Source organism: Diceros bicornis, chromosome 22 (assembly GCF_020826845.1).
Source record: "Diceros bicornis minor isolate mBicDic1 chromosome 22, mDicBic1.mat.cur, whole genome shotgun sequence".
NCBI lineage: Eukaryota > Metazoa > Chordata > Mammalia > Perissodactyla > Rhinocerotidae > Diceros > Diceros bicornis.
Window position 1 is genome coordinate 42802735 of NC_080761.1, and position 18827 is coordinate 42821561.

Here is an 18827-nt window from a genome sequence, read left to right on the forward strand (position 1 = left end):
TATGTTTGTGTTTTCCTAATGAAATAAGACCTATTTTGTTTTTTCCATTGACTTTAGGATTTAACTTGGGCTATAATAGCCTCAAGAACTGTATTAAGTCTAAGATTATTTACTGTAAAAGTTTTCCACTTTGTTTTTTTCATTTCTGAATTCACTAGAGAAAAATAAATACCCTTACATACTTCTTTAAGTCTAAAGCTCACATAGGAACTGTACTCTTCAGCATAAATAGAGTACTTTATTTCTTTCCTGACAATATAATTAAAACAGTTGTTTAAAAGCCGTACAATAAATACACTATTTTATATAATGTCACTAAATGTACTGATTGCCCTTCCCTGAACTAGGAATCTGTCATAGTGTCTTGGTAGATATCTTCCTAGAAGGTATAATTCATTGAGACTTGTGCAGTGGAATCTAAGATAGCCTTTTGTTTTCAATTAAAATGAGGAAGCCAGTTCAAAAATTTATCTCCCTTCATTTGCTCAAGGTTTGGGTGATGGAATTTCTGTTCCAGTAGAGCCCCAGCACTTGTTAGAAACATGATAAATTCTGTCTGTGTGTTGTGAGTCTGTGGCCATTACATGCGTAGCTCAGAATGCTGCTGTGGTATATTGTGGTCGGGCTCCTTAATGAATTAATGTTTAACTGTCACTTTTTTGTTGGTAGGGTTGAGAGGATTCTTTTTCCTTCTTGAAATTGAATTAAAGTAGATGTCTTCTAAGCTTAGAAGGAAAAGATTTTTTAAGATTACAGCAGGTAGAGGAAATTTAACAAATTCTGGACAAGAAACCTTTGAAATGCACTGTAAGGAAAATAAAATTTTTTTGACACTACATTTTGTGGCATCAGGTAAGGTTTCTTCCTCATAGTAGGTATTTACTTAATGATTTTGAATTGAATTTTTTTAATAGCTTTATTAAGGTATAATTCACATGCCTATAATTCATCTAAAGTGTGCAATTCAATGACTTTTGTTATATTCACAGAGTTGTGCAAACATAATTACAAATAAATTGAGAACATATTCATCACCCCCAAAAGAAACCTTGTACCCATTAGAAATCACTCTCTATTTTCCCCTACACCTCCTCGGTCCTAAGCAATGACTTTCTCTCTCTATAGATTTGCCTATTCTGGACATTTCATATAAGTGGAATAATATGTGGTTTTTGTCACTGGCTTCTTTCACTTCATACTATGTTTTCAAGGTTCATGCATGTTGATTCCTTTTCCTTTTTATGAATGACTAACATTCCGTTGTATGACTATACTATATTTTATTTATCTATTCATCATTTCAGTGGGCGTTTGGGTTGTTTCCACTGTTTAGCTATTATGAATTATGCTGCTATGAGCATTCATGTACAAGTTTTTGTGTGGATATATGTTTTCATTTCTCTTGGGTAGACACCTAGGAGTAGAGCTGCTAGATCATACGGTAATTCTGTGTAACCGTGAGGAACTGCTAGACTGTTTTCCAAAGGGGCTGCACCATTTTACGTTTCCCATCAGCAGTGTATGAGGGTCCCAATTTCTCTGTATCCTCATCAACACTTGCTATTATCTGTCTTTTTGATTATAGCCATCCTATTGAATGTGAAGTGGTATATCATTCTGGTTTTGATTTGTATTTATGTCATGGCTAATAATGGTAGAGTATCTTTTCTGTCTTTATTGGCCATTTGTTTATCTTTGGAGAAATAGCTATTCAGATCCTTTGCTCTTTTAAATTGGGTTATTTGTCCCTTTATTATTGAGTTGTAAGAATTCTTTATGTATACTGGATGCAAGTCCTTTATTAGATGCATGGTTTGTAAATATTTTCTCCCATTCTGTGGTTTTTCTTTTCATTTTCTTTAGTGTCCTTTGAAGGACAAATATTTTTAGTTTGACATCTGTTTTTTTCTTTTGTTGCTCATACTTTTGATGTCAAATCTAAGAAGGCTTTGCCTAACACAAGGTCACAAAGATTTACTCCTATATTTTCTTTAAGAGTTTTATAGTTTTACCTCTTACGTTTAGGTCTAAAATCTATTTTGAGTTAATTTTTGTGTGTGGTGTGAGGAAGGAGTCCAAATTCATTCTTTTGCATGTTGTATATCCAGTTGTTGAAATCCAGCACCATTTTTAAAAGAGACTCTTCTTTCCCCATTGTATTTTCCTGAGATATTTGTCAGAAATCTATTGAATGTAAATATAAGGATTTATTTCTGGACTCTGACTTCTATTTCATTGATCTATATTTCTGTCCTTATGCCAGTACCACACTTTTTTGATTACCATAGCCTTGTAGTAAATTTTGAAATTGAGAAGCTTGAGTCCTCAAACTTTGTTCTTCTTTTTCAAGACTGTTGTGGCTATTCGGGGTTCCTTGCTTTTCCATATGAAGTTTAGGATCAGTTCCTCAATTTAGGCAAAGAAGCCAGCTAGGATTTGGATAGGGATTGTGTTGAATCTGTAGATCTATTTGGGAAATATTACCATTTTAACAATATTAAGTCTTCTCATCCACAAATGAATTGCTCTTCTCATTTTATTGTGTTATGCATAGGGATTGAAATGGTGCCTGGAGGGAAATTTTTGTCCATTAACCTCCCTTACAGTACAACTGATTTTAATTATTTCTTATTAGAATAACATAATTGAATTGTTCACCATGTGGAGTTATTTTATTGTCTATATATCATGAGTGTTAGCTGCTCATTGGAACTGTAAACTTCTTTGGGGCAGGATATATCTTAACTACTTTTGTATTGCTGAAAGGTAATGTCATAGTTGTTTAAGAAAAACATTTTTTGATTGGTGTTTGGCAGCTAATTATAAAAGAGAATATTAGTGGTACTATGAAATTACCATTAACAACAAATGGTTAGCTGACATTGTTTTAGTCTTCTAATTTGTATGTAGTCATATTATTCCTTTGAAGAAAAATGAAATAATGATTGCTTTATAGAATGATTTCTTATGAGGCATAATTAATATGTTCTTTAAATTCATTTTAGGTACCAAATCTGATTCCAGTTTTGATGTTCAAATTGGGAAGACCACTGGAACCTGTATTATATAATGATATCTTGTATACTTTACCTACACTTGGTGTTCACAAGGTTCGTATATTAACCAATTTACTTGAGGGCAAAAAGAAAGTGAGGCATGAATAACACATTGAATTTTGTTTGGTATTATATGAAATTTTGAGCACTTAATTTTGCCATGATCACTACTTCCTTGTTGTGCTAAAAGTATTTATTACAATATTTAAGAATTAATACTTTTAAATCATTTAATAGCCAAGTTTCCCATTGCCTACTGTCTGAGATTAGGTCTTTATGTTGCCAGGATTGCTAGCTAGCCCCTCCCAAAGCTTTCCCCAATCTCTGAGAAGATGGGTAATACTGTAGTAAGCTTTACTTCAGTCTTTATTTTATAATAAGGGATTTTAAAATTCTTTGGTAACCTTGAGATTATCTAAATTTACATTTATGAAGCCAAAATTTCTTCAATATTTTCTAGGTGTGCATTGGACAAATTCTGCGAGTAATCCAACTTCTTGGAACCACTCCACAATTAAAAGCTATCACTTTACGCTTGTTGACATCTTTGTGGGAAAAGCAGGTAAACTCAGATATACACTTGTGTGAGTATTAAACATGTTCCTTTCACTGAAGGAAACTAATTTTGTCATTATGTGTGACAGTGCTTTGATAGAGTTGTATTAGTAAGTGGCATTAATGATTGCATGGAGAAGTTTTGATTAAGGGTGATGCTTTTGATCTGTATTACAGCCTGTTGTGATCGACTGTCAGAAATTGAGAATAGAAAATAAACTTATTTTCTTAAGTCTGAAATTTATTTTTCCATTTATGTGGGAAAAGTAATACAAATATGATTATAAGTGATTAGAGCCTTTGTAATTTGGGTGAGATTTAGCGTCTTTTTTCTTGTTTTATGGAATGAACAGTACATGGGTCTGTAAGAAAATCCCTAGCAATCACCACAGCATTCTTCTCTGCTGATTCGAAGAAGTACATTGTAATTTGCAATGCAAATGTGAGCTGTGGAGGTTAAAATGCTGCATAAAAGGAGATAATGATTATTCAACTCAAGTTGGGAAATTCCTTTTTTTGTGAAATTGCCCTCTTAGGATCGTGTCTATCCTGAACTGCAGCGTTTCATGGCCATGTCCGATGTGCCCTCTCTGTCTGTGGGCAAGGAAGTCCAGTGGGAGAAACTGATCGCTAAAGCAGCATCGATCAGAGATATATGTAAGCAGAGGTAAGATGTGCTTAACCCTTGGGAATGTATATCGTGATATATTATTTTGCATTTAATTTTTTTATTGTAAGCAAGAAGCAAGGAAACAGAGGCAGAAGATATTTGAGTAAGAATAAATTAATCTTCAAGTTTTTGATTGTAAGACTTAGTAACATTGGACAATAACTTTGAGAAGCAAGCATGTCTTTTCACTTCATGTCTAGTCTTATTTCTAGGTTTATAGGATATTTATATCCTTTTCTGGATAATAATTTAATATTTTAATAAAATACATGATGTTGTGCTTTCTATTTTTCTGTATATAAATCCCTGAAACCTAAGCAGTGGCTGTAATCAAACTGTTCTTTCTTACATTTTCCCTGTTATGCCTGATTTTTATGCAAAGTTTGAATAGGGAAGGCCTTATTTGTGACTCATTGCATGGAATTAATTATTAGGAAAGACATGATCTTGAGTTCCCAGGTATGTTCTAGGGTTTAGGAAGACGTGAAGATATTAGGGACATGATTCTTCTGTTCTAGATTATGGATTAGTAAATAGGCAGGAGGTGACAAGGCTTAGTGTTAACTAAGCTAAGCTCCACCTTGCCAGATTTTTTTTTCTTTAAAAGGGTAAGGTAGGGGCCTGGCCCGGTGGCATAGTGGTTAAGTTCACGTGCTCCACTTTGGTGGCCCAGGGTTCACAGGTTTGGATCCTGGGGGCGGACCTACATACTGCTTATCAAGCCATCCTGTGCCAGGTGTCCCACGTATAAAGTAGAGGAAGGTGGGCATGGATGTTAGCCCAGAGCCAATCTTCCTTCGTAAAAAGAGGAGAATTGGCAACAGACGTTAGCTCAGGGCTAAATTCCTCGCACACACACACAAAAACGGTAAGGTAAAAATATTTAGGGAGGAAATAGATTCGAAATGAGTTGTAATCCTGCAGTTTCATGTGTTGTTTGAGCCACTGCACTGTAGAATTCTTGGGAGCATCATTCTCACCTCAGTCAATGACGACACTGAATAGTACTTCCTGTAGCTGTACAATGAATGGCTTTGGCCCTGGTGCTAAAATGTGGATGTTTTCTGTTTGAAGTAAAATCTTGGATCAGAATGTATCTAAGGCTCAGCAGTTCTGCCTCTTTTCTAAGCTTCAACCTTTTGGCAACACAAACATGACCTCAGTCTAAAAGTTATACATATGTAACCCAAGATCTGAGAGTTTAGGTTCTCTTGCGGTATTGGCACGGAAAAAATTTTAGAGATGAAAGGTTATTAGTTGACATTTTAATTTTACATACTTAAAGCTGAGACTCAGGAGAGGTTAACTCTCAGACCAGATCAGAGTCTGTTGATAACTTATTCAGTGCTCCTTTCAGTTACCACCTCAAGATCTGTCGAATTTTTCTAGTTTTGGAAAATGATTTCTGTTTGCCAGACAGTGAAACAATAGAATCCCCCCACGCAATTTTGTCAGTTTATATTTTGTTAATTACAGAAAGTATTATGTCACTGCAGGGTTACAAGGAATACAGGGGATGGACCTGAGCATTTCTTTATGATGTTAAAAGCATTCTGGGGATAGCACAATATATGTGGAATAAAGAGGAGAGGGGGCGGGGGATGAATGAGTGAGTCCAGCGTGGTGCCTGGCATGAAATAGGGGCTTAGTCAGTTATAATTCACATTATTATTTTTATCATCATCGGCATCATAATTGTGACAGGTGTAACCACCTTAGTTAGTATCACTACTGTAATGAATCATCTTCAGATCTCAAATCCCTGCTTTTGGAGTCAGTGTCTGATACCAGAGCAACTACCAGACAAGAATAGCTCTATCTTTAGTGATAATCTCAGTAAGATAAGTCAGTTCTTTTCACCCTTTTTATAGACTTGAATTTTCGTCAATTCAGACAGTAGGATATACGATTTAGGGAGAACAAAATTTGTTAACAAGTGTCTTCTTTTTTGGATACTATTTCTATATCATAAATGAGCCTTAAGACATCCCATGCACATGGATTAGAAGAATAAACATAGTTAAAATGTCTATATTACCTAAAGCAATCTACAGATTCAATGCAATCCCAATCAGAATCTCAATGACATTCTTCATGGAAATAGAAAAAAGAATACTAAAATTTGTATGGGGCAACAAAAGATCCCGAATAGCTGAAGCAATCCTAAGAAAAAAGAACAAAGCTGGAGGCATCACAATCCCTGACTTCAAAACATACTACAAAGCAATAGTAATCAAAACAGCATGGTACTAGTACAAAAACAGACACACAGATCAATGCAACAGAATTGAAAGCCCAGAAATAAAACCATACATATATGGACAGCTGATTTTCAAAGAGCTAAGGAGCTAAGAACATACAATGGAGAAAGGAAAGTCTCTTCAATAAATGGTGTTGGGAAAACTGGACAGCCACATGCAAAAGAATGAAAGTGGACCATCTGCTATTGCCATTCATAAAAATTAACTCAAAATGGATCAAAGACCTGAAGGTGAGACCTGAAACTATAAAATTCATAGAAGAAAGTATAGGCAACACACTATATGACATTGGTCATAAAGGAATCTTTTCGGATGCCAGGGCTACTCAGACTAGGGAAACTAAAGAAAAAATAAGCAAGTGGGACTTCATCAGATTAAAGAGCTTCGACAAGACAAATGAAACCAGAATCAAAATGAACAGACAGCCCACCAGCTGGGAGAGAATATTTGCAAAACATATATCTGACAAGGAGTTGATCTCCATAATATACAAAGAACTCACACAACTGAACAACAAAAAAACATACAACCCGATCAAAAAATGGGCAGAGGAAATGAACAGACACTTCTCCAAAGAAGATATACAGAAGGCCAATAGGCACATGAAAAGATGTTCATCACTAATCATGAGGGAAATGCAAATCAAAACAACACTAAGATATCACCTCATGCCCGTTAGAATGGCTATAATCACCAAGACAAAAAACAACAAATGTTGGAGAGGATGTGAAGAAACGGGAACCCTCATACACAGCTGGTGGAAATGCAAACTGGTGCAGCCCCTATGGAAAATGGTATGGAGATTCCTCAAAAAATTAAAAATAGAAATACCCTATGATCCAGCTATCCCACTACTGGGAATCTATCCAACGAAACTGAAATCAACAATCCAAAGAGGCTTATGCACCCCTGTGCTCATTGCAGCATTATTGACTGTAGCCAAGAAGTGGAAGCAACCTAAGTGTCCCTCGACTGATGATTGGATCAGGAAAATGTGGTATATATATATATACAATGGAATACTACTCAGCCATAAGAAAAGACAAAATCGTCCCATTTACAACAACATGGATGGACCTGGAGGGTATTACGTTAAGTGAAATAAGCCAGAAAGAGGAAGAGAAACACCGCATGATTTCGCTCATATGTGGAATATAAACCAACACATGGACAGAGAAAACTGTATTGTGGTTACCAGGGGCAATGGGGGTAGGGGGTGGGCCCAAGGGGTGAAGGGAGATGTGTATATGGTGATGGACCAACAAAAATGTACAACCCAAAATTTCACAATGTTATAAACTATTAAAACATCAATAAAAAAAATGAGCCTTAAGTTATAGCAGAAATGATGATGATGCAAATCTTTGAAGAAAAACATACGATGTTAGTATTTGAGGGTCAACATTTAGTTGGCACAAGGGTAAAGAACAGCATCAATGCTTTTTATTTTCCCCCTGAGGAAGATTCACTCTGAGCTAACATCTGTGCCAATCTTCCTCTTTTTGTTGTTGTTGTTGTTGTTTTGGTGAGGAAAATTCACCCTGAGCTAACATCCATTGGCAATCTTCCTCTTTTTTTGCTTGAGGAAGATTAGCCCTGAGCTAACATCTGGGCCATTCTTCCTTCATTTTGTATATGGGATGCCTCCACAGCAGGACTGATGAGTGGAGTAGGTCCGTGCCCCGGATCTGAACCTGTGAACCTGGGCCACCAAAGCAGAGCATGCTGAACTTTAACCACTTGGCCATGGGGCTGGCCCCCAGTCTTCTTTGTTTTGTGTGTGGGCCGCCGCCACAGCATGGCTGCTGAAAGATGAGTGGTGTAGGTCTGCACCTGGAAACTGAACCCAGGCTGCCGAAGCAGAGCATGCCACACTTAACCACTAGACCACCGGGGCTGGCTTGAGAAAAGCGTTAATGCTTTTTGTTCAGGCCAAAGACCTGGGAGTGGTAATATAGCTCTTTGGCTTTCATCCTGTTTCTAAACCATCATTTCTTGTAGGCCATATCAGCATGGCGCAGATATGTTGGCTGCCATTTCCCAGGTATTGAATGAATGCACCAAGCCTGATCAAGCTACTCCAGCTGCCTTGGTGTTGCAAGGTCTTCATGCACTCTGCCAAGCCGAGGTAGGCCTTTTAAAATTGTTTTGGATAATTTTGAAGGAAATATTTTATAAGGCATAGGAGTTACATGGATATAAGATTAGCTTCAAGTAACTGAAAGTTACTTGAATATTCATTCCCAGAGATTTTTGTTTGGAAGAATGAAGCAAGATCTCCTACTTTACAAATTCTTTCTGGAGGGAAGTCTTGAAACATCTGGTCATGTATACATTCTCTCGAGGCTAAAGAAAACCAGACTTTAGGTTTTTCCTTGTGTTTATTTATTTTTATTAATATAAAAGGGAAAGTTATGCTTATAGGAGAACTCTTGAGTATATTTGCTTCTTAGTTTTGTGATTAGAGAGCCTTAGAAGCAGAGGAGGTAAGGAAATTGGCATGGGCCAGTGGCAGTTTTATAACCAGCAAAAATTATTGTTGAAGATTGGCAAAGGATCCTTTCTTTCCTAGTGATCAGATTGGATAGGAGTGATCGATGTTAGAACTGAGCCTCTAAATCATTTTCTGAACTTTAAATTGCTCTCAAAATTACAACACAGCAGAGAGAATCTTTACTGTTTTGGAAGAAATGTGGTAATAACATCAAAGATCATTCATCAACCTAACCAAGGTTGTTGACATAGTGAACATACCTATACAATTGTAGTTGTTTAGTGAATGAGAGACTAAGTAGAATTCTCTTAGTCTATGGTAATCATGGTTGATGTGATGATATGTATATAATGATATAATAATACAAGCAATGACTGTGTGGAGTGTTCATATGCTTCTGTCCCTGTGCCAAGCACTTGTCATTTATGTTCCTCTGTAACTGCAGTATAGGGATTCTAACACCATTTTATAGGTGAGGAAAATAGACTGCAGAAGGAGTTAGATATTGACTTAGGATCTTGCTGTGAGAATAAACTAATTTTTTCTTTTTTTTTTGGTAAACACTATTTTAGCAGACGGTAAGCATCATCACTGTTCAGGAACCAGTGAGTGCCAGCAGTGCTTTCAGACCACATGTGCAGTAGCTGGCGAAGTTGTCAGGGTTTCATGGCAGAGGACCGTTACAGCAGGGGACCGTTACAGCAGGGGACCATTAAAGCAGGGGACCGTTACAGCAGGGGACCATTAAAGCAGGGGAATACTACACATGACCAAGGACTTTTGCTTCTTATTGCTTCAGTTAGTCATCTGGAATTGGGAAGTGTCAGTTTAGTGATTATATTACTTTCATAATAAATAATGCTAAATCGTATTTTTAAATGAATTTTTGACAGAAGCTTTGAGAGAAGAAAGAATTCTATACTTTCACCTCCAAAAAGTGACCACTGTTACCCTTTTGGAGCATTTCCTGTTTATTGTTTTTTCCAAACAGAAATCCACTCGTTTCTGAAATTAACTTTTCCTCCTAACAAATAGTAATTTTTTCTTACTGTGTCTATAATTCCATTGTGTTCTCCGCCCATCCTCTGCTGTTGCTATAAGGCTCTATTGTCTATAGATGCTTATTAACTCATAAAAACACAGCCCTGTGTGTGGTGCTGATTTTTCTCATTCTGTTACTCTAAGATAGTATCATTAATTATAGTTAGTACTGCAATTAATGGATATGAAAAATGTTGCCTGATGTGGTAGAAAGCATCTTTGTTTTTAGGCGATTGTGCGAGTGTACTAGATATATACCAGTTATTAGCTGTGCGTCCTTTGATTAATTTACTTAACCTCTCTGAGCATCTATTTCTTCAAGCAAGGGTAAAATGAGATTACATACAAAAAAGACCTAGCATAATGTCTGCCCACTTAGGTGCTCTTAAAATGTTGAACTTGCTCCTGAAAAATTGGTACACAGTTGGATATAGTCAACGCCATCAAGGTTGTTCCAAGTAGTTTTTTTATCTTTTTCCTGAAACTCATATAATTATATGATAGTGACTTAATTTCTTCCTCCAAATGGTATCCTATTCTTTCACTGCTGAAGCTCTTGGGACTTCTTTCTATACTTAAAGGAGACCATTTGGGATTGTTGAATATTTAGCCCCAAATCTATTCCCCCAATCCAAACCACTACCCATAAAGATAATTTTGAGCCCACTATTATACTGAATTACTGTCTGAATCCATTTGGGCTGCTATAACAAAAATAACATAAATTGGGTGGCTTATTAACAACACACATTTATTTCTCATGGTTCTGGAGTCTGGGGAGTCCAAGATCAAGTTGCTGGCATATTTGGTGTTTGGTGAGGGCCTACTTCCTGGTTCAGAGACAGACGTCTTCCTCCTGGACTACTGTCTTTTCATTGTAACTTCACATAGCGGAAGGGGCTATAAAGAGACTCTCTGGAGTCTCTTTATAAGGGCACTAATCACAATCATGAAGGCTCTCCCCTCTTGACCTAATCACCTCTCAAAGACTCCATCTCCTAATACCATCAATTTGGGAATTAGGATTTCAACATATGAATTTTTGGGGGGGATACAAATGTTCAACCTATAGCGACTACCTTGCTTCTCACATTCCATTGTCCTGTAGAGGAACTGAGGCATCCTGTCTAGGATTTTATTTAATAAAGCCTATGGCTTATTTTGATACCTTAATACTCCTTTCTTCACTTGGTTTCACTCCTCCCACCCTCTTTCTCTTTTAATGTTTTCAATCCAAATCTCATATATTTTATCAAAATTTACCTTTAAGAAACTTCAACTGAAATGTTGCAAATGAAATAAGAATTCAATATGTTGTCTTTAAATTCTTTAAGGTGCTATCCCCTTTGAGTCCTTTTCATAATTAGATGGGCATTAATAAATCAAAGCAATACCAGCAATCAGTTGACTTCATTTCATTATAACGAATATTTATTTCCTCATCCCTTATTTTTCACCTTTCTTTCTTGTCTAGAGGATAAACCCACTATTTTATTGACTCTTATGAGGGATGAATAGTGTTATTTACCATGTTTTCCTTATATACATTACAAATGTCCTGAGTTGTGGAATTTGTTGAAACTGACTGCATCACAGTTAATTTTGGCAATAAAAATATTCTCTTTTTTTATGTTTGGTAATGAATAGCTTTATGTTCATTTAAATAAGTAGAAATAATCTATTCCCCTTTGATGAGCCTTGATGGTAATAATATATCTTTCTGTTTAGTTTAAGCCTTCCCAAGCTTTTTGTGTGTGTGTTCATTGTTTGTGAAGCTGCTGCTGTTATGTCTTGTGATGTGTTAAAGTTGTAAAGTATACTCAATTCGGCAGCCCTTGCCAGGCCACATTTACTAATTTTAGGCTAATCCTTTGTTTTTTTGTTGGCATGCTATCCACAGAAGCCAGCATGCATTCTGTGAGGCCATTTATTCTGTCTTCTAATTGATATCATGTGTGAAGCATTGATGACTGCCAAGAGTTTCAAGATTGAAAATATTCAGCATAGTTATAAATCTGTTTCCCAGCAGCATTTGGTAGTGATTTGTCTATCCATTGCTCTTTAGATCCTTGACTATCAAATACAGTTAAGAATATAGAAAGACAGCCTAAAACAATGAAATTTTAAAAATCAATATGAATAAGAGAGTAAATTGAATAACCCCATCTTTAAGAAAATACCGCAGTTGGAAAACTATTCGGAATTGGATTTTGCTGGCCTTTTCCATTTTTGCTGTTGTATAATAAGTAGAGCTCTTTTTCTTATGGTTGACAAATGGACTTTTCAGTTTTAAAAGTCACAATCATGAAATTCATTTGTCCTTGGTAGGGTCAGATTAAGCCTACAATTATTTATCATGATCTCCAGTGAGAGATTGAAAGAATGGATTCCTTCTAAATGCCAACTCTGTCAAGGTGAAGACTGTGTTTCCAGTATGGGTGTCTTCAGTGCCGCTTTACTAAACCAAAAATGGAGAGAGAAGTTCTAGGAATCTTGGTTGACTGTAGTCAACTGAGGCATTGTGGATTCGGAATTTTGGAATTGGAAAAGAAACTTATTCTTACCTTAACACTATCGGGGTATCGATTTGGGACTTCACAAATTTCTTTTCAGGCTAAACTGCTTTTTAAAATTTACAGCTAATATTTCTTGGGTACCTAGTGTGAATTTGGACATTTTGTGATATGGGGGTTCATTTTATACTGAAGAAACAGAGGCTCTGGCAATTTAAGTGACATTCCAAGGTCGCATGGTTCATAAATGAAAGACAAGGAAAGTAGACCCAAGACTCTATCCAAGTTTAATGCTCTTTTGTTACTCCGAGGCTTCCTTCCTTTAAAAAAAATGGGCATTGAATGTAGTTTTCTTTATCTTCAAGCCAAGAGTTTGTCATTTTCAAAGGAAAATTAATATTCTTCCATTATTTTTCCATTCAGCTCTCTCATCTCATTACTTTTTGCCCCATTCCACCCTAATTTGCCTTAATTTTCTCGCTTCTTTTTCACTTAATACAAAGTTATGGCTCTGAGAAGCAATACAGTTATCCCTCAGTAGTGTCCATGGGGCACTGGTTCTAGCCACCCCTCCCAAGCTCCCATCACCCCCACCTTCACCCCCGCCCCCACAGATAGCAAAATCCACAGATGCTCAAGTCTGTTATATAAAATGGCATAGTATTTGCACATCCTCCTGTATACTTTAAATCATCTCTAGATTACTTATAATACTTAATACAGTGTAAATGCTATGTGAATAGGTGTTGTACTGTATTGTTTAGGGAGTAATGACAAGAAAAGAAGTCTGTACGTGTTCGGTACAGACTCAATCATTGTAGGTGTTTCGATCTGTGGTTGGTTGAATCCCCAGATGCGGAACCTGTGGATACGGAGACTGTATTCTCTCTCTCCTAAAAAAAAAGTTTTATTGAGATATAACTCACATACTATTCATTTCATCCATTTAATGTGTACAGTTTGATGGTTTTTAGTATATTTCCAGAGTTATGTGGCCATCACTACAATCAATTTTAGAACATTTTCGTCACCTCGTCCAAAACACTTATACCTTTTAGCTGTCACCCCTCCAAACTCCCACATCCTCCCTAGCCCTAGGCAACCACTAATCTACTTTCTGTCTCTGGATTTGTCTATTCTAGACATTTCATATAAATGGAGTCGTATAATATATTGTCTTTTGTGACTGGCTTCTTTGACGTAACATTTTTTCAGGGTTCGTCAGTGTTGTAGCATGTATCAATACTTTATTTCTTTTTATGGTCAAATAATATTCTGTATGGCTTTCCTACATTTTACCTACTCATCAGTTGATGGACGTTTGGGTTTTTCCCACTTTTGGGGTATTAGGAATAATGCTACTATGAACATTTGTGTATAGGTTTTTGCATGGACATATGTTTTCATTTTTGAGAGATATACACTTAGGAATGGAATTGCTGGGTTGTATGGTTACTCTGGTGTTTAACCATTTAAGAAACTGCTAGAACTGTTTTCCAAAGTGGCTGTGCCATTTACCTTTCCACCAGCAGTGTATGAAGGTTCTAATTTCTCCTCATCCTCAGCAACACTTCTTATTATCTGCCTTTTTTTTTTTTTTAACTGTAGCCATCCTATTGAGTGTGAAGTGGTATCTCATAAGGCTCTGATTTTCATTTCCCTGATGACTAATGATATTGAGCATCTTTTCCTGTGTTTATTGGCCACATATATCTTTTTGGAGAAATGCCTATTCAAATCCTTTGAGAGTAGTCTCTTCTTCATTGCTTTTAACTTTCCTTGTCAGCCAAGTTACATTTTGTTCCTATAGGAATGGTTAGTAAAACGATTTTGTTCTCATACTTCTAAGTAAAAGATACTAGGAAATCATGAGCTTTTTTATGGGCCTTTTACTACAAAGAGAGCTTATCAAACCATATGAAATATCAGATGAAGACACGTATGTTCCACTTTGCTACTTTGTCTACATATACCATTTTTTAAATGAAATTAGCAGAATGCTTTCAGCTGGAAAACTATTAAAGATGCTTTAATAATAGTAGTAGTAAGCATCTGTTGATTTACTGAATGCTTTCTATATAGTAAGCACTATATTCTTCAATCATTATATTTATTATCTCATTTAGTCTGACTACTAATAGCACTCTATGTGATAGGTACTATTCTGGGAGGCTGACAGAAGTTAAATAATTGCCCAAGGTCATATAGCTCAAATGTGGTAGAGTCAGAATTGAAACTTGTGTCTGTCTGAATTCAAAGTCCGTGTCTTAGTCACTATCTTTTTTAAAAAAATACAGCTTTATCGAGATATAATTCATATACTATCACTATCTATTTTTGCTAGTCATGTTTGTGTTCAGTTGACCTTGTCATGGTGTGACATTATTGGAATCTTTTTGTGAGCGTGATATTTGGGCTCTTTCCCCATACTTTTCCATTTCCTTTGTGGTAGGTTAATGTATAAGATTTTACGTTATTTAGGCTTTGCGTAAATATCCTAATGAAAAAGATGTTTTGAGCTAAAATAGATTAATTTTCAGTGTTTTTCCTGATTATATATTAGTTTTTATATTTTAAAAATGTGTTGAAATGTTTTTACCCCACTTTTAAAGACATTTGGTTTTTATAGCATCACATTTACTTTGGATAATGAAAAAAAAAAAGTATCCCTTGTCAACTTCTCACAAAAGCATTTTCATTTTTCCATATCCCTTTCCATTGTATTTTCTTTACACATATGTATTTTACAGTTTCCATCTTCTCTATTTACTTTGCATTTTGCTAGAAAGATTATTGATGTTGCTATATATTTTAATGTATATTAACATTAATTAATATTAATATTTTAATTTTAATTACTTTCCATGGAATGAAAGTATCCTAAGTAATCAATTCAATTTTGATTGGATTTTTAAGTTGCTTCCCATTTTTCTTTCTTTATAATTAATAGTCTAAGAAATAATTATATATGTGAAGTTTTTCCTTTCTTTTGGATTATTATTTTAAGCTAAATATTTTAGAGTTTTAAGGATATTTTTATGATCTTATTAAATAGTTAGCTTTTTTTTTTAGTAACTTTCCGTGTTTACCTGAGCGTGAGAGAAAGGTGGACTGTAGCAATTTGTACCCAAGTTCTGGCAGTACTATTTGTTACTAGTGAGAACAGTTCAATTGTGTCACCACTTCATTGGATCAAGGGTAGCATTTCTTCTTGTTATGATCATTCTGCTTGTTACCAGCAGCCCGTAGTCCCCTATGTCCAAAGATTACAAAGTGTCATGAAAGAAAGGAAAGGTCTAAATTGAATGTTGTTGCCTCACAGTGAATTTGCACCATGTAGGTTTAGCTTTTGGGCTTTGGAGAATTATTAATAAAAAGGGAGGGGGAGTGATTTAATTCATTATAGTCTTTTTTTAAAAAATTTTATTTATTTATTTTTCCCCCAAAGCCCCAGCAGATAGTTGTATGTCATAGCTGCACATCCTTCTAGTTGCTGTATGTGGGATGCGGCCTCAGCATGGCTGGACAAGTGGTGCGTCGGTGCGCGCCCGGGGTCCAAACCCGGGCCGCCAGCAGCGGAGCTCACGCACTTAACCGCTAAGCCACAGGGCCGGCCCTTATTATAGACTTTTAAGTAGAAGTTGTAAAAAGTTAAATATATTTTTTATTTGCTTTATTTTTATATCATTTGTGTTTCTTATTATGAGTGCTTTTGAAATTTTCATCTTGTTGACTAGAGATCATATTTAAATCCATACTTCACCTTTTTTTTTTGCTTTTATTTTACATGTTTTTTTATGTTGTCATTGTTTTGCTTTCCAGATTTATGTGTTATAAGTGTAAAAGGGATCCTGTTTATCTCATAATCTCATAAAATTTGTTGCCTGTTCCAGAAGATGTCCAAGTAGAAGGGTTGGCAGCCTTCCAGAAGTGTTCAGCCAAGTTGTCATTTATTCATCCTTTGATGAGTAGAGGTGGTGAGGAGAACGAGGGAAGAGGAGGTGATGCAGCTTCCACCTCAACTGCTGTGTCCACTGTAATAGCAAACATAGGCAAGGATTCCCTAGGCAGAAAACAAAAAAGGTTAACCTTAAAATAAAAGTATTCAAAACTTAAGCCAGGCTGTGCAAGACTCTCTGGATATAAAGATTATGAGACATTTCAGCCTTCTAAGAGCTCACAGTCTAGTAGGGGAGAACATTGTGTTAAGTACACTAAATGTATTTGAAATTCAGAAATAATAGAGAGGAGAGAGAGAAAACATCAAAGGAATTCTGCTCTAAACCTGAAACAGCAACTTCAGGTGGCAGACGGAAAGAATATTTGGGACTAGAAGATAGAAGCTCTATGGCTCACTTATACCTTTCATTCTTCTTGTTTATATGTAAACAGCTGTATTGAGATATAATTCACATACTATACAGTTCACCCATTTACAGTGTACAATTCAATGGCTTTTTGAATAATAGCAGAGTTGTACATCCATCACCACAGTCAATTTTAGAACATTTTCATTACCCCAAAAGGAAACCCCCCACCCTCCATACACGCCAGCCCTAGGGATCCACTGATCACTTTTCTCTCTGAATAGATTTACCTGTCCAGGACATTTCATACAAATGAAGTCATATAATATGTGGTCTTTTTGTGACTGGCTTTTCACTTAGTGTAATGTTTTCAAGGTTCATCTATGTTGTAGCATGTATCAGTACATTCCCTTTTTTTTTTTCCTGAGGAAGATTAGCCCTGAGCTTACATCTGTTGCCAATCTTCCTCTTTTTTTGCTTGAGGAAGATTAGCCCTGAGCTAACATGTGTGCCAGTCTTCCTCTATTTTATATGTGGGTCACCACCACAGCATGGCTGACAAGTGGTGTAGGTCCGCATCCGGGATCCGAGCCCATGAACCCAGGCCACCAAAGCAGAGGGCACCAAACTTAACCACTAAGCCACTGTGCTGGCCCCAATGCATTCCTTTTTATGGCTAAGTAGTATTGCATTGTGTGGCCATACCACATTTCATTTATCCATTCATCAGTTGATGGACATTTGGGTAGTTTCCACCTTTTGGCTGTTATGAATATTGCTGCTGTGAACATTCATGTACAAGTTTTTGTGTGGACATATGTTTCATTTTTCTTGGGTATCTATGTAAGAGTGGAATTGCTGGATCATATAACTTTATGTTTAACCATTTGAGGAACTGCTAGACTACTTTCCAAAGCAGTTGTACTTACTGTTTTACATCACAACAACATACATCTTTCTTCTGCTCTCCTTAAATAACATGGGTAGTCATAGGTAGGCATTGCCGCTGAAGCATTATTAGCTGTTGTTAACTTTCATTCTTACTCAAAACTAAAATGTACATGATGTGGATAGTCATTTAAGAATAAGAATAGAGGGCCGGCCCCGTGGCTTAGCAGTTAAGTGCATGCGCTCCGCTGCTGGCGGCCCGGGGTTCGGATCCCGGGCGCGCACCGACGCACCGCTTCTCCGGCCATGCTGGGGCCGCGTCCCACATACAGCAACTAGAAGGATGTGCAGCTATGACAGACAACTATCTACTGGGGCTTTGGGGGAAGAAAAATAAATAAATAAAATTATTAAAAAAAAAAAGAATAAGAATAGAATAGCATATATTCTGTCACATAGGAGAGTTGCTAGGAAAGAGGGAAGGGTTGCTGCCCTGGCCAATTGTTTCTAACTTTCTCTGAGGCGTTGTTGCCTTGTCGCTCAAAATGATTTTGTCATCTGTCTTTGGTAGAGTGCCAGCCCTTGTCTTAATAGGTGTCATCTTTGATCAGTAGTCAATAACAATCCTGAATGGTGTCATATTTGTTATACTGTGGATGTTTGTCCTCATAAAAACCACTAATATTTATATAAATCAAAGTTTGAAAACTTATGGCCTATTTTGTTTATTACAGGATTACTATTTTAAATTAATTCTAGTATTAATTGAAAATAAAAATATGGATATCTACCCTGAGTTGATAAGACAGGAAGATCTTGCAGTACCTGGCCTGCTTCTCCACATGGCAGTGACCACTCGGTGCTAGGTGGCAGTGACAGCTTCCGTTAGATAAGTGCATTCTCTAATTTGCTGCAGTTCCCTTGGCTTCTAGATTTACATTATCGGCCTGACCCAGGTAATGCTAGCAAGTGTGTCCTTTATTTTAGTGTCACAAATAATTTTACATAAGCAATCTCAATTTGTCTTCATAACAACTCTCCC

The 18827-nt window shown here is 36.4% G+C and overlaps 1 protein-coding gene across 1 annotated transcript in view; it reads left to right on the plus strand.

The window, feature by feature from the left end:
- The window catches only part of FOCAD (focadhesin), a 269185-nt gene that overhangs the window by 110335 nt on the left and 140023 nt on the right, over nt 1-18827 (plus strand). The window contains exons 12-15 of the mRNA XM_058565883.1: nt 3006-3110; nt 3517-3618; nt 4148-4278; nt 8544-8670. Coding sequence (XP_058421866.1) covers nt 3006-3110; nt 3517-3618; nt 4148-4278; nt 8544-8670 — 465 coding nt within the window. The remainder of the gene's footprint in view (nt 1-3005; nt 3111-3516; nt 3619-4147; nt 4279-8543; nt 8671-18827) is intronic.